The sequence below is a fragment of the Sander lucioperca genome, chromosome 15, assembly GCF_008315115.2.
Source record: "Sander lucioperca isolate FBNREF2018 chromosome 15, SLUC_FBN_1.2, whole genome shotgun sequence".
Taxonomy (NCBI): Eukaryota; Metazoa; Chordata; class Actinopteri; order Perciformes; family Percidae; genus Sander; species Sander lucioperca.
This window is the reverse complement of record NC_050187.1, coordinates 22,243,500-22,260,885: the sequence shown is the minus strand read 5'-3', so window position 1 is coordinate 22,260,885 and position 17,386 is coordinate 22,243,500. Positions and strand designations below refer to the sequence as shown.

The 17,386-nt window shown below is 40.3% G+C and overlaps 1 protein-coding gene across 2 annotated transcripts in view; it reads left to right on the top strand.

Annotated features, from left to right (window-relative positions):
- Positions 1–17,386, top strand: part of LOC116055147 (cGMP-dependent protein kinase 1) — an 87,580-nt gene that overhangs the window by 20,455 nt on the left and 49,739 nt on the right. For both annotated transcript variants that reach the window (XM_031306959.2, XM_031306952.2), the window contains exon 3: positions 9,483–9,596. In XM_031306959.2, coding sequence (XP_031162819.1) covers positions 9,483–9,596 — 114 coding nt within the window. The remainder of the gene's footprint in view (positions 1–9,482; positions 9,597–17,386) is intronic.

Genomic DNA, 17,386 nt, shown 5'->3' with positions numbered 1-17,386 from the left:
AAATGATGTAAAAAGGGTGAAACCAGCTGTCCCTCGTATCCTTTCGACTTGCTTTTTTGTGTCTTTAGGTCTCACAGACCACTTGTACAAAAACTGCAGTGCAATTTCCCACCGTGCCGATGGCAGCAGGGAGCCCTGTGTGAGGGTGCCTGAGTTGAACTGAAAAGGATGTGAAGTGCTATCGTCTCAAATGATATGATGTTCAACAGTGCTCACCTACAGCATCAGGTGTCCGTCCATATCTTCCTCCCCTGCTGTCCCTGTTTCTCTTCCACTTGCCTTCTCACAGCTTTTTTCATTTCCTTTTGTTGCTCCTGTAATAAAAAATGGCATACGTTTAAGAGTGTTTGACGTCAGCTAGTTTGCACTAAGAGCCAACACGTAGAGCAGTGCATATAAACAAAACTTTCTGCTTACGTCAATTTAGAAGGAATGGTGGAACACAAAAAAATGAAAGTGAACTGAGTGCACTGCAGCCATAACAGATGAAAGTTGCGCAACGCTAGTCAGTCAGTAAATGTTTCACTGAATTTTATTTTAGTTCAAGAGTTGAAAGTAGGTTTTGAGAGAAAACAACTGACATGACTACAACAAAGACCAGTGATATTACCAAAGCATCTTGATCACATGCTTGTGTGCGTGCAGATGTTGAAATGATTTGGTACCACTTCTTACAACATTACTGGATTTCCGCTGAACGGTGCAGCAACTGCAATCTTCCTACTCCATCTTCAGATTTCTGAAGCTGCAGAAGGCTATGCAGACTGCTCCACAAGTTTGTTGACAGAAAGCTGATGAAAGTCAACAAGTGTATTTTTTTTGGAAATGATGCAGATGGGCCTCTCTGGAGCAGGGATGGACGACTCAGGGTAAACATTGAAAGGTCTTTATGTTTACATGCTGCAGCTATCTACGTAATCTAACCACATAGCTAAATAGAGCATGTTATAGCTTAAAGTTTAGACAATGGTTAGCACAAGGTGACCAGATTTCCCGGAACTAAAACCGGGACACTTTGCGCGTGACCTTAGTGCTTGTGCACGCACACGCTTTTTAAAACGTGAACATGTGCCAGCCCAGGTCAGACATAGACACAGACAGATTAGACATAATTTTGCCAACAGCACACGTAGGCCTACTGCTTACAACATAATGGGGTATCTCAGTTAATATTCATGAATTTTCTTGGTATGTAGCCTACATATCTAAGAAATAATATTAAAAGACATTGAGTGAGTTTCGTGTGGGACCAACTTTATTTTTCAGAATTAAAGCATTCTTTTGGAAAATGCACCCACTGAACTTGTGAAAAACTTTGTGAAATGGTATTTTTCATTGTATGGCACTAAACAAATGATTTGGAACTGCTGCCACAGGCTTGAACTAAAGTTATGGTAACAATTTACGGTAAGGGTACATGAATTATGAATTCTTGCATGATTTAATTCATGATTTGTGCATTACTTCATCCCTTTATATCTTATGAATCATCAGGAATTGACATGAGTTCATAGCCTCTCATTCATGACCTTGTGCATGAACGACACATCAACTAAAGCATTAGGTAAGGTGGGTACATCATTATGCACAAGTTGCGTTCAAATCAGAATTTGCCCAGTGATGACCACATTTTTTTGCAGAAAAATAAATAATCATGATCATGCTTAATAAATCATAATTCATAATGATGTGCCCACGTACCTAATGCTTTAGTTGTGTTCATGTATGAGGTCACGAATGACAGACTATGAACACAGACATTCCTGATGATTCATGGGATATTAAGGAATGCAGTAATACATAAATCATTAATTACATAATGCATAATAATACATACACAAATTAATTCATGCATTAATTCATGTACCCTTACCGTAAAGTGTTTCCAGTGTTATTCTAATCAACAACACACACACACCACACAAACACACACACACACACACACACACACACACACACACACAAATGTAATCTCATTTGATAGAGCAGATAGCTTCCCTATTGGAAACATTCATTCCGTATATTTGTTAGAGGAGTGAATTTGCTCAAGAATCAATTTGTTGGCTGAAAGGCTACTGTGAAATTGCGCACAGATGTCAGCAAAATTGGCCCGTGTGATGAGTAGCGCCTTTAACGTGGGAATGGTCATGCGGTTCCTCTCGTCAGTCCATGCGTTGTTCATGAGCGAAAAGATCCGCTCAACGGGAGCATTTGTGCCCAGTTAAAACCCTTTCACTGTCTATGGTTAAAATGACACAGATAAGAAGAGGCATTGCAACAGTGTTTACAAATATACATTGTAACGCTGGCTGCACAGCTTATGCAGACGCAGACCGCTATAATTGACTGACACACACACATTGTTAAAATCATACGCTGGATGCTTTATTAGTCTTTCTACATTGGTTTAGTTAATGATCGGGCTATAATAAGACCACGTCAGCTATGTAATCGCTGACAACCGGGACAATTTCATAGTGGTTGGTGTAAACCGGGACATTTTAGCGTCCCGACAGGCTTTTGTCGGGACTCGGGACACGCAACTGAAAATTGGGACTGTCCCTGTCAAACCGGGACATCTGGTCACCCTAGCTTAGCAGTATAAGTCAATTACTATAGCAATTTTAGCTAACTAATATCATACTGTTGGCCTGGACTTGATAATAACACTTTTCAAGTGTATGGTCATTTTGGAGGCTGTGAATTGCGGTGCTGTTGGACTGTATTGCATTATACAGAGAGGTATTTCTGCTATTTAGCCTGCCCTCATATAAATGGGGTGGGCAAAGTAATAGAAACAACTGTCAGCATTATAAACTGCAGCCTCCAAAATGATCCTAAAGTTGAATCAGCATCTATCTAAATCTGATTCAACAAAAATGTAACATTATAACCTTCATGAAGGTAGGATTCAGGCAGGACTCTTGTATTAAACTGCATTAGTTTTAGCTAGGTGTACCTTATAAACTGGCAACTGAGTGTATGTCTATCAGCTAAAAAAGATTTAAGAGCATCATGAGCTTCAAAGTTTTATTATCCGATCAGGGCCAATAGTATGATATTCATTAGCTAAAATTGCTATATTTGTGTCATACAGCTAACCATTCTCTATGCTTTAAGCTACAACTTAAGCTAAGCGATGATATGATTAGAGTAGATGGTTAGCAGCTGCCTGCAGTGTATGGTAGAGGTTGTTAGTAGGATCAGATGTAGCTGTTAGACATAACGGCAGAGTTGCACCCTGCTGCCCACCCAAGATGCAGAACACTGACTTTGCAGGGTTACGTGCAGAGGTAACCACTCGCTGTCTAAAAATATCTTAACGTTTGCATTCCACAAGTCAAAGACAACACACCTCTACACACCCACACTCACACTATCCCTGTTTTGGCAGTCACCAGCCATGCATCATCCTGCTGCGTGTATTCTTTCAGCCCGCAGTCATACGAACAGGGATTCTCTGAAACAACAACACTGAGTGTTTCACATTTTCATTACTGGGGAGCTTTAAATTTCATATAAGATTCTCCCATTCTGAGCCACCCTCCCTGATTAATAACATAACAGTGCTCTTACTCTCTGTCTTTGTGTTTGTTCTTGCTGTTGGCTCAAACTTACATCCGTATTTTCTTAAACTCTAGGGCTTGTTTTGTTTTCTAACTGGATAGACAAATTATACATGCTTTGTGCTTGAACAGCAAGTCCTCATTATTTAACCATGGTCACAGTTCTGTGACTGGGAGGAAACACCATTTTTTAAAATTTTGATTTTGATAATTTACTAAAACATTATTTAGCCTCAAACAATCGTTTTGACATCCAGCCCTTGCAATTTCTTTTCAATAAATGTAAAGCAGAGTGGCTGCATTCATCTTGAGATGCATCTATCTTATTTTATTTTTCATGTTATTTCTGATGTTTGCTCAATGTGTTGATTCGCATGTCTCATTTTTCATGACTGGGCAGCTACAGTATGAATATTTGTGTGTTTTGAGAGGTCACATTGGGTTCGTTGAAAATCAAGGTAAAAACACAAATAACTGCTCAGAGCTGATGAATCAAAGGACACTTATGGCCACTATTTATGACCACTATTTACGTCAAATCTTTTTTTTTTTTTTTTTTTAAATACATATAGAGCAGATGGTGAATTTTAAACCCTGGGATTTTCTGAACACATTTCAGTCCCTGATGAATTGATCCCACGCTCAACTAAAAAAGAGCTTTCAGTCTTGTTTCGTCCACGGCTTTCTCCTTTAAAAAAACGTTCAAACTTTCAGACATAATGTGACTGTTATTCTCACAGACATATCATTGCTGACCTGAAGTCACTTTAGTGAAGTGCCAACGATAGTGTTGAACCACCTAAAACCTTCAGTGGTCATGACCCCATTTTTTCCTTTTTCCTTTATTTATTCAGGTCACTGAGAGCAATGCTCTCTTTTTCAGGAACGCCCTGATCACATTCACACAGTTACACATTGACACCTGGAAGCTGTCCAGTATAACCCCAGTCTGATCTGCTGGCCACTGAGCACTGAGTTCTACTGGAGCTGTAGGTGTTGGGCACCTCAGTGGTGGTAGTGAAGGAGTGGCAAGCACTGCTTTTTACTTTCCCCACCCAGATTATTCTGCCAGTCCAGTCACAAGCTCGGTTCCCTAACCTTTAGGCCACCACTGCCAGTTGAAGCAGGATGCAACAATGTTCTGCTTAATCTACTGTCAGTGTTCTTCCATTGCTCTAATGGATAGGATCGGGTAATCGGACCCCTGAGCAGTGGCGGAAGAACAAGGCCCATCAAGATGGGATGGTGGTTATATGTTATCCTGTAGGGATTTTGAACTCCCCCACATCCTGTTTCTTGATGTCCATTTTGTGCTGCTTGAAAAAACATAAACTATCAATGAAAGAAGAGGAGGAAGAATTAAACAGTATGCTGCGCCTGACCCCTAAAACTCATTATTTATAGAAGCAGCCTAATGGCCTCAGTGTGAAAGACACCATGTGGAAATCAACAGATGTCCTTTCATCCAAATTTATTTGGGGGTAGAGAACCTTGTGTCACATGCAACATGCAGGGGCACAATTGAGTAGATTCATTACAAAAATGCCTTTATCCTTAATCTAACCATGTCAATTCATTAGATTTAGTCTAAAAGACAGGAATCTTAATAAAAAAATAACTTTTTTGGTTCAATATTCTTCAGATCATAGAGGATTATTTAAATCACTCCTGTTAGAGGGCTAGTAGGAGCACATTTGCGTCAACTTCTTATCAGTGTCAGCATCGGTGTGAGATAAAGTCAACCCAAAAGACAGCTTTTCAGGCAGCTTTTTGATTTGGAATGCTACCAGAATCACATCTGATCTGGAGCCAGAGGAAAGTCTGCTCCGAGGTCTGTCCTGATGCCCCGCAATGTGGAGCACTGTGTGCATTCAAATGATCAGTCATTAACACAATACACCACCTTAGGGGGAGAAGACTTGCTGTTATACATTGACAGGGAAAACCCTAATAGCATGTTAACATTATACATTTGGTATTTTATGCATCATGAATGTTTTAGTTCCTCCTCTTTTCCATTTTTAATTTGCCTTTAGACAGAACAGTAAACAGCTCTTGTTAAATGGCTCAGTGAGATGTAAATGTAATGTACTTTGATATCAGATCGGCTGTCCAATGAGAGAGCTGTGTATTTGCCTGTGGTGTTGCTATTTGAATAAGATTTGAATTAAACTTGCATATGTGAGGTGAATTACAAGTTAATTTTTAGCTACTGTAATAAAGTATTTTGATAAAGCGGATTTTATTAGACACAAAAACAGGAAATGAGCTGGACCATGTGTTGGCTTTGGTGGATGGATTCTTGTGAACTTCTGAACAGAAGTTTCTTAAAAAAGACGAGTGGAATTCAAATAACTGATTAATTGGATTATTTAATTGACTTGCAATTCCTTCACAGCATGCAGTCCAAAACAAGCACTGTGCTCTAACTACTTGCCTCACTCGGGGATTAATTACAAGGCCATTCACAGGAAATTATTAGCTTTGTCCATAGTCGTGTGTAACCAACTGTTGTTGCTACCTGATGTGTGGTTGTCTTTGTCCTAACGGGAACCTGTCCACAAGACACTGCTGCTATTAAACCTCAGAATGCCCTTCATTGCACTTAATGAAGTTCTGTGTCTTGTGTCCATTTAAATAGGGCAGCAATAGTCTGTATTGATACATACATATATTGCATTTATTTCTATCTATACTTCACTGTAGAGACTTTCTTTGATTCTTCATCCTGAAACTAAAAGGCCATGTTGGTACTCTTTTGCTGATGGATCAAAGCAAACTATTTATGCTTTGCTTATTAGAGACACTTCAAACTGGATGTACAATTGATGATAGACAGTCTCATTCACTCAGATCAACATGAACCCTTTCTACACCTGATTAGATGAAGGCAACAAACACACTTTGGTCTTTGCCTACAATTCTTGAATTGGAAGCCATTGGCAATTTTCTTCTAAACTATTCATCATCCATTGTCTATCTATTACACCCAGCTGTAATAAGGGCTCAGGAGTTTTGAGAGGTCACAAATAGGGATGGGTCTCGAGACCCGGTTCTATTAGGACCCAGTTCCAAATTTCTCAAAACATGAAAATCAATAAGGTCAGAGCTTATCGATAGTGCTATAGAGACTAGTGGATCATATAACGTTATGTCTAAAAATAGATAAGTGCGCGAACTGGAAAAATGATTTACAAGCACAGTATGCGTAAAGATCATATGTAAAGACTAGCCTCCCCACCGCAAATCATTCAAAACATAGTCGGACTGGCTACAGAGAGCACCGCTCTGTGGGCCGCTTAATCAGCTTGTTAAAACAAAAACAGCGACAGAGACAGAAGAAATCAACTGTCACAGACTCACAGTTTTTGCAATAAAAGCAATCATAGTTCTGTTTAATGGTGCAACGGACCATAGTTGATCCGTGGTCCGTACGGATCAACACCCGGAATGCACGTGAACCGGATTTCGGTGCCACTTAAATGTCTGCGCTGCTCTCTGATGCTCCGAAACCGACGTTATATAAATAAAAATTAACGATCCCCATCCCTATTCACAAGTCACATCAGCATCTCATCACCCCTCACAGTTCACTGATTAGTATGGCACATATTTGTTGGGCTCAATCGATCCTAAATGGCTGTTGTCCAGACTTAATTCTTTTCTTCTTCAAAATTGAGCTCAGTATTTATAGTCTTCATAGGCTTTGCAAGGCTAGATTGACGCTACAAAAATGGTTTCAGCTATACTCAGTTAATGAAACGTTTTTACAGTTGCTCTTGTAAACAAGCAGCAGGGGTTCCCTCTTTCCTGAGAGAAATCCCGGGGTGCACAGAAAGTTATCTTTTTTATGTTAATGAATGTGAAGGAGTAGAAAATAGAATGCAAAATACAAGAAACTACAATCTACAATGAGTAGTTTTGTATTTTTTCTATGTGTGTTAAGAACCAAACTGCAAATGTTTCTGAAAGTAAGCAGTCCCGTGATTATATGTGCAATTATTACTAAACTGAAAGAAGCATTTAAGTGAGAGATGTGAAAGATATTTATTGAGTAGGCTTTTCAATCGATCTAAGAAAACTAAAGAAGGCTGATTGTGCCGCTACGGGTTGTTACTCAGCTCTATTTTAACATGTACTAGTAATTTCAACATGAAATAGCCATCCAAATAAAGGCTTTTTAACTTTTTGCCAGAAGAGTGCCTTGGACCCTTAGTTTTTTTAACATTTGCGTCCCTACTAAAGAGCACCTTCATTATTTGGTTGAACTTCCGAGGACTACGGACCTTTTCTCTTCTAAATCTAAGATAGTGATTATGAATACTTAAGCTGATAATAATGATAGTTGCATAGGCACTGCATTATTAAAATGATGAATGGCGAGGAATCCCAGTTAGTTATTTTGATCTCCAGCTGTTTCTCCATTCGAGTGGAAAAAGAGGAGAGTGTTACAGGAAGCTCAGACACAAAATGAGTAGTGAAAACAGCAGGGTAGTACGTGTAGACATTAAGATGGTGACACACATGGTTGAAGATTTTCTCTGCATGTATAGTTTCATGCTGGGTGTTAATGGATGATGTACTGTTTACCTTTGTGAAAAAGGTGCACTAAAGTTCCAAGTGAAAAAAAAAAATACAAAGTTGAGAAAATAACTAGTCATGACACATGGCAAGTGTTTTGGAGGCTTTTTGTCAAAGGAGTTCCCAGCCCTCTATAACAAGATAATGTGTCAAACTGTTTTCTCTGTGGATGACTCGCCTGCTCTTATCATCTTGCCATATTTTATCAGTAGCCTAGAGCTGACTTTTCTTTGGGTTTTTGCTCTCTGTGAATCAGAGTTAAGGTCCCCCTGGAATGCTGAGTTTCCAGGAAAGTGTACATGCTTGAAGAGGCTTGCCTTATACAGCGGCAGCAGCCATCTGGTTGGTTTGCTAAGACGTTAACATGCATCTCCGCAGCAGCATGATTGTAGCTGTAGTGTTTTTACCTCTGCCAAGGAGGTTATGCTTTCGGTTTGATTTGTCTGTCTGTCTGTCTGTCTGTCTGTAGGATTACAGAAAAACTATTGGCCCGATTTTCATGAGGCTTGGTTGAAGGGTGTAGCATGGGCCAAGGAGGAACCTGTTACATTTTGGAGCGGATCCAAATCACGATGCGGATACACAAATTATTTTTCACTTTCTTTAACATTGCAAGATAGAGCGTTTGTGCTGCACTCATGTGGTGCAAACATTTTGAGATAGGGCATGCACTGGTGGAGGTCTGCGATCTTCGAGTGCCCTTCTAGTTTAGCACGTGGTTTCGTTGGCAAAAGAGTATTGTTATTGAAATTTATTAGATTAATAGGATCAAAAGAAGTTAGTTATTGTTTAAATAGTGCTCTTCATATACCAGAAATGTTAGGTAATGTTGTTTTAATGCAAACATATGTTTACTTTGGAGACAGATGTGAATAGTGAATATGTGAATCCATACATACTGCAGGAATAATGTTTTAGAGCATTCTTTGTGAATGGTCGAATGTACCAGTACTTACCTTAAGGCATACCATAATGTGGCTGTGAGTTATAGAGTGTTAAGCTTTAAGTAGAATTTTCTTTCTTTCTGCATTGCTATTTAACAGGGCCAGGCACAGGCCTGGCAGGAGGCCAGTAGCCCTTGGAAACTCCACATTGCAAAATAATCTTATTTTTTTCCAGCCCAGTGATTTAAGACCACCTTGGCTGGTAGCCCCTAAAATGAAGCAAAAGCCCTCAGACAGCTATCATCCACTCCATTTCATAGCTGAAACTTTGTTTGCTGCAAATATTGAATGTAGCAGAGGACTCACACACTTGACTTATCAGGCTAAATGAATGTGTAATTTATATAGTATTATGCTTAATGGCGTACCTGTATTTCTTTGCATGTTTCAGACGGGAAGGTGGAGGTGACGAAGGAGAGCCTGAAGCTCTGCACCATGGGCCCAGGAAAGGTGTTTGGAGAGCTGGCTATTCTCTACAACTGCACCAGGACTGCCACTGTCAAGAGTGAGTCTCCACAGACACCTGGAAAAACATCCAAAGTGCTCACATCAGTCTGTGTTGAATGTCCCCATGTTCCACAGTTGACAGATAATGTCACCTGTTCACACACACAAACACACATTCACTGAAATCTGTTCCCTTGGTGTGGAGGATTAGGGTTCTTTCTGCCTGTAGGATATCAGTCCTACGTTGACACAGAGAGGCAGATCACACAGTCACTGTATAGCACAGAAAGCATTGTTCCTCAGTCATGATGAAACAACTATCGCCACTTTTGGTTTTCACAACACTCTAGTTAAGTGTCTTGCGAGACCCCCGTCAGCTGAATGTCAAGGTCTACTCTTTTATGTGTCAAAGCTCCAGCTATTATGGATGCACAGTGGGTGAATAGGTGGTCTATCAGACTGGGGATTTGAATAGTCAGCCTAACAGAGTAAGGAGAGGAGACTGAGAAAGGATAGGACAGATGGTGGTCTATGCACATTTGAGACCAAGTGTGTTAGAAGAGTGTGTGTCAGGATGAAAAATGTGTGTTTATGTAAGGAAGGAAATGGGAAATAGCTGGAAAATGTGTCTTTGGATAGAATAATAAATAGACAAAAAGGTGAGATGAGATAAGGTATGGATGGTGAAAGTTTTTTGTTTGTTTGTTTTGCAGTTCAAATTGTAATAAATGAATGTAGGTCTGGCCTGGTTGATTTTTGTTTGTGACCCAGGTATGAATGAATGAATGAATGAAGGGTATGATAAAATGCATTAAGGGCAGGGGTCCCTTGGGCCTGTAGACAAGGGCAAGGAGGCGTGAGTTGGAGTGTGGAGGAAACCAGGGTTATTGATGGTGGCAGCGAGGTTGCACTCCCCTTACTGACCCCTTTCATGTCCTGTGAGCCCCTATCAGTAACCAGCCAACCTAACAGAAACTCCCAGCTCCTGTTGCTATGGCAACAAATGCTCACAGGGAGATGAGCCAACTTTTATGGGATGAAATATTCCCCTTCCCAGAGGCGACAGAGTGTCTGTCTTTTTCTTTTGTATGTTCTTTTGCCTGCCACCAGCCCACCAGCATGTACTTCCTGCCACGATCTTTAGAAGTGTACGTCAGCGCATAGCTGGTGAGGTGGCTGCTTTATAAAAACTCTGCATGGAACAAATGATGTAATTGTCTACGTTGGCAGACGTGTGTTTACTGTCTAACAGGGTCACTGGCACTGGGTCTCAGAGGGTGGTTGTCTGTTTTTATGTATGTCTCTAGAAGAATGTACTGAGGAATTGTGCCCCAGGGTATTTGAGGTGGCGGCCTCCGATGGAAATCATGCAACTACCTGATGAGTGTGCATTGGGGTTCAGCTTCCAATTAACACATTTAATTTGATCTGCACGTGGAACCCTAGAGGAGGATATATCCTCAGTGTAATTTCAATTGACATTGACTGCTCTCACATATGCATGAATAACTACATCTTGGTAGAATTTAGATGATGAGCCTGTTAATGTGGACTCCACAAAAATGTGTACAGTATCCCCCCTCCATCCTTTGACTGCAAAGGTAACTCAAAATATAACGACATTATTGCTAACAGTGATAATTAAGACATTATTGGAGTCTGTTACCTATTAAGAACCAGAGCCATTTATGTGCAATAATTAAATTTAGAGAAATTGTTTGCAGGTATGATTTGAACACACTCAAAGCAATCAAGAACAACTCAAGGCTTTTTCACCACCGAGTGTTTAGGTAGCTGACGTAATGATTACATTTGCAGTGTTTGTTTCAATTGTGGTGCAGTGTGCAACATTTCAATTTCCAGTGACCGTAAAAGGAGCTTGATGTGTTGTAGTCCAGCTGCTTTTAGTCTTGAAAGCACCACAATAGCGATACAGCATATTTTAGCCCATTTACTTAAATTAGTGCCAACCATTTCCAAGCATAGTACAGAGTTTTTGATTTTTGATTGTGTCTTTCCTATCTTCCAGGCATAATTTGGTTTCTATTCATTTCACAACATTATGAAAATCACTGACTTGAAATTGGCTGGATTTCAGAAAATTTGTCACAGCGTGTCTGTCTGCAAGCTTTCCAAATCAATCTGCACCTACAACAAAGGGATACCATGACTCACAATAAAATAATAAACAATAAAAGCAGACTCAATGTTCACTGTGATACTGTAGATGTTTTATCACACGTTTAATTTTCAGTTCTTTGCAAGTTGTTTGTCCAACCCAGTGAAGTTGCTAGGTATGTGGGTCCGTGTACTTGGTGGCCAACGGATTTTCGTTTTGAAAGGAAAAAAACAAAAACAAAAACGAAAAACGGCCATTTTCCCAATTACCATTAGTAAATAGGAAAACAAAAAACGGAAAACAACCATTATTCGTTTTTTGTTTTGATATTAAAAAACGGAAAACGAAAAACAATCTCGTTATCCGATTGTCTTTGATGTATTTGTAGATGGAACTCGGAAATTAAAAAACGTGTATATAAGTCGTATTCCTTAATTTTGCATTGGTATTTTTTCGTAACCCGGAAGTTACTCCCGCCACGCCAAGACCCACCCTTCAATAGCATTTATTGGCCAGTACCGCCTGTAAGATCCGTTCTGTGCATGCGCATAACTACGTAGTAGAAAACTAACAATGTCCATGTGCGATTTACAGTCTGTTTGTACCATGTGTCGGTACACGATCCGTTCTGCACATGCGCAAAATGTTCGCGCATGCGCGGTTGTACGAGGATTTACGACACTGCACGATCTGTTCCGGATCGTGTACCGACCATGGATGTTGTCGGTACACGATCCGTTCTGCCTGCACGATCCGTTCTGCACATGCGCAAGATAATACTGTTTTACGTATCCATACGACCTGCACGATCTGTTCCACGCTAGCCTATGGCTAGCCTCCACCGGGAAGCTAACGTTAGTTTAGCTAACAGCTAATTCGGTTAACCGCTAGCTGACAGCTAGATTCAGTCTAAAATAACGTTAACTCAAACGTAATGGGAAAAGCAGGCTACAGCTAAATTAAGACTTCACAGTAATAACAATAAAGACAAGTATTGAGTGATTGTATTTTAAATGAGCACAAGTAGAACTGACGTAACAGCTGTTATATATGTTAGGTGTTTGTTATATATGTCAACGTTTATTTTCAAGTTTTATTTTGAGGGTCTTTTAAAGTTATTACATGCTGTCTCAGCTAGCAGTTGGCCGAATTAGCTGTTAGCTAAACTAACGTTAGCTTGCCTGTGGAGGATAACGGCAGACCGCTACAATCAGCTAGCAGTTAGCCGAATTAGCTGTTAGCTAAACTAACGTTAGCTTGGCTGTCGACCGGAAGCGTGGAACAGATCGTGCAGTGTCGTAAATCATCGTACAACCGCGCATGCGCGAACATTTTGCGCATGTGCAGAACGGATCGTGCAGGCAGAACGGATCGTGTACCGACAGATGTATTAAGAGAACTGGATACAGTGTTCGGCAGGAAGCCCCGTACGTTCCAATGAGAGTGCTCAAAAGCGCATAAAGCAAACATGGAGCTCGGCTCTTCCGCATTGTTGGCCCATAACGCTGGTTGGCTCACGAGGGGCATGCGCACTAGCAACAATTTGTTTGCGTTGTCGTAGCAACCGGTAGCAACATGCGCGTTCATGAGCTTCTCTGTCGTGTCTCTTACAAGTGGCGAACTCATGAACTCGCCATTTTCATTGTTTAAAATATTCACTAACGTTAAACATTGTTTTCGTTGTTCCCGATCGTTTACATGCTTAGCTAAATAAACGATAGATGTATTTAGCTAGACAACCAAGGAGATTTAATAATTATGTTGTGCTACTAGCTAGCTACCTACTAACTAGCACTAGCTAGCTGTTAGCCTGCAGTTTCGTGAACAGAGCTCATCCATGGCTTCAGCTCTCATCCACATTACAAGCTTTACAGCATACAGCCCTCGGATGTATCATAAGAGAGAACCAAGGCGATGTAATCACTATGTCTGTAGTAACGTTATGTAGTAGGCATATAGCTAGCTATGTATAGATCTTAATACAGCCATGCTAGCTACCCCTGGTGTTAGCAACTAGCTAGCTAGCCGATAGCCCGCCAGTTTGGGAAACGCTAATGACGTTACATCCACGTAGCTAACAGGCTTTACAGCAGCTACATACATACATCCCTGGGATGTATCATGACTTCATAAGATAATACCATGGACGTAATAATAGAACACATGGTGAATTACAACCATTAGCTATATCCATTATTATAGCTAGCTACATGAGCTCGGGAGAACAGTCATGTGAGCGGGCGGGCGCAGTCCCGCGGCTCTACTCGCGTCCACTATGCGCGTTCATCATGCCAAATTTAATAATTCTGGATTCGCTTCTAGTGAATGTTAAAAATGTTAAAAACGTAACGTTTTAAACAAGGACCCTTTCAGTGTTCGGGCTGGTAAGTTGATATACCCAGAAACAAATTATCCGCTGAAATATAGACGTTTCTTTCGCCATGCAAAGTCTATGTGAAAAGTCTTTCTGGGCCATGGGGTGCAGTACCACCGTTATCCGCTAAGCCCATGGTGGCTTGGTACCGACACCATGTGTCAACACTTTACGACCAAACATTACAACTTTTTTATTAAATCTTTTTTTATTAAATCTTTATTATACAATAGTCATAGCTACAAACATTCGAAACTTGTCACTGATCCAAAACCGTATAGCGACATCGTTGTTGTGTTGTTTACGTTAATGTTTTTACCTTTAATACTTCGTCTTGACTAATAACCATAGACTGTCTATTATTAATGCGATGAAGTGTAAACGTACATAAGTGTCCTTTTGAAGATGGGATGACAGCTCTCCCAGCCACCACTGCTGTATACCACTATAGTAGCTACATGCTAACGGTCATCTTAGCTGGCAATGTTGTTAAATTCTCCCCAATTCCGGGTCACATTCCTGCTGAAACATGTCCGATTGTGTAGTGTTTGGTTCAGAAGCCTTTATCTGTGATTTTTGACGTTAAAAAGTGCTGCTTCGTTCCACTACAATCTAACGTTAGCATACTCATAGCTAACTATTGTAGCTGCATGCTAACGCGACATAGCGGAGCATATAGCTAGCTATGTACGTATGTAGCAGGACTTTGTACCGTAAAAATCACCAATAAAGGCTTCTAAACCAAATACTAAACAAATACAAATACAGTAAAGTGACTGGAATTAGGGGTGAAATGTCCAGCATTGAGCTACATAATAGTTTGCTAGGAGTTAGCTGGTCTCTCACAGAGATCTCATTTGTAGCCCTGTTTTACCCGATACTTTCATAAAAGTACAAACACATGAAGTGAGAGGTATACACATGCTTAAACTTTATTAAAAGCACGGTTAACCTGAAGCAGGACGGAGTCATGACTTAAAACACCAAAGCAAGGCTTCTAGCTCAGGCTAGCTAGCGTTAGCAAATTACCTTCAAACTTGCAAAGAAATGACGAAACGTAAAATTTGAAGCCTTTATTTAATTTGCTACATGGTGTTGTACTGGATGGCCAGACGACGCTCCGTATATCATTAACAGATACTTTAGGCAACTCCAGCAAACACCTTGTAAACTTCATCTCTGCCATCATAACGGTCTACTGTCACTGTCTAATGTTTTCTTCCGGTAACCGGAAATGTCCAAACATCCTTATGCCAATGTGTGCATAGAGCTGTGAAGTTTGCCGGTGTTCGCGCAAGCGTAGAACTGATCAGGCAGTGCACAGAACGGATTTTACAGGCGGTACGGATCGGGTACTGACAAAGGAATAACATTTATACACACATTTTAATTTCCGAGTTCCATCTACAAATACATCAAAGACAATCGGATAACGAGATTGTTTTTCGTTTTCCGTTTTTTAATATCAAAACAAAAAACGAATAATGGGTTGTTTTCCGTTTTTTGTTTTCCTATTTACTAATGGTAATTGGGAAACTGGCCGTTTTTCGTTTTTGTTTTTTTCCTTTCAAAACGAAAATCCGTTGGCCACCAAGTACACGGACGGTCCGTAAATCTTATTCCTCTGTCAGTACCCGATCCGTACCGCCTGTAAAATCCGTTCTGTGCACTGCCTGATCAGTTCTACGCTTGCGCGAGCACCGGCAAACTTCACAGCTCTATGCACACATTGGCTTAAGGATGTTTGGACATTCCCGGTTACCGGAAGAAAACATTAGACAGTGACAGTAGACCGTTATGATGGCAGAGATGAAGTTTACAAGGTGTTTGCTGGAGTTGCCTAAAGTATCTGTTAATGATATACGGAGGGTCGTCTGGCCATCCAGTACAACACCATGTAGCAAATTGAATAAAGGCTTCAAATTTTACGTTTCATCATTTCTTTGCAACTTTGAAGGTAATTTGCTAACGCTAGCTAGCCTGAGCTAGAAGCCTTGCTTTGGTGTTTTAAGTCATGACTCCGTCCTGCTTCAGGTTAACCGTGCTTTTAATAAAGTTTAAGCATGTGTATACCTCTCACTTCATGTGTTTGTACTTTTATGAAAGTATCGGGTAAAACAGGGCTACAAATGAGATCTCTGTGAGAGACCAGCATACTCCTAGCAAACTATTATGTAGCTTAATGCTGGACATTTCACCCCTAATTCCGGTCACTTTACTGTATTTGTATTTGTTTAGTATTTGGTTTAGAAGCCTTTATTGGTGATTTTTACGGTACAAAGTCCTGCTACATACGTACATAGCTAGCTACATGCTCCGCTATGTCGCGTTAGCATGCAGCTACAATAGTTATGAGTATGCTAATGTTAGATTGTAGTGGAACGAAGCAGCACTTTCTAATGTCAAAAATCACAGATAAAGGCTTCTGAACCAAACACTACACAATCGGACATGTTTCAGCAGGAGTGTGACCCGGAATTGGGGAGAATTTAACAACATTGCCAGCTAAGATGACCGTTAGCATGTAGCTACTATAGTGTTTACTGCCGTTGGCATGTAGCTACTAGTGGTATACAGCAGTGGTGGCTGGGAGAGCTGTCATCCCATCTTCAAAAGGACACTTATGTACGTTTACACTTCATCGCATTAATAATAGACAGTCTATGGTTATTAGACAAGACGAAGTATTAAAGGTAAAAACATGAACGTAAACAACACAACAACGATGTCGCTACACGGTTTTGGATCAGTGACAAGTTTCGAATGTTTGTAGCTATGACTATTGTGTAATAAAGATTTAATAAAAAAAGATTTAATAAAAAAGTTGTAATGTTTGGTCGTAAAGTGTTGACACATGGTACAAACATAGACTGTAAATCGCACATGGACATTGTTAGTTTTCTACTACGTAATTATGCGCATGCACAGAACGGATCTTACAGGCCAATAAATGCTATTGAAGGGCGGGTCTTGGCGTGGCGGGAGTAACTTCCGGGTCACGAAAAAATACCAATGCAAAATTAAGGAATACGACTTATACACACGTATTTTAATTTCCGAGTTCCATCTACAAATACATCAAAGACAATCGGATAACGAGATTGTTTTTCGTTTTCCGTTTTTTAATATCAAAACAAAAAACGAATAATGGGTTGTTTTCCGTTTTTTGTTTTCCTATTTACTAATGGTAATTGGGAAACTGGCTGTTTTTCGTTTTTGTTTTTTTTCCTTTCAAAACGAAAATCCGTTGGCCACCAAGTACACGGACCACGGACCTATGTGCCATGTGTCTCTGACACATTAAAATCCGAAAGGAAGCAGTAAACTCACTACCCATGCGTCCAGAGGATACACC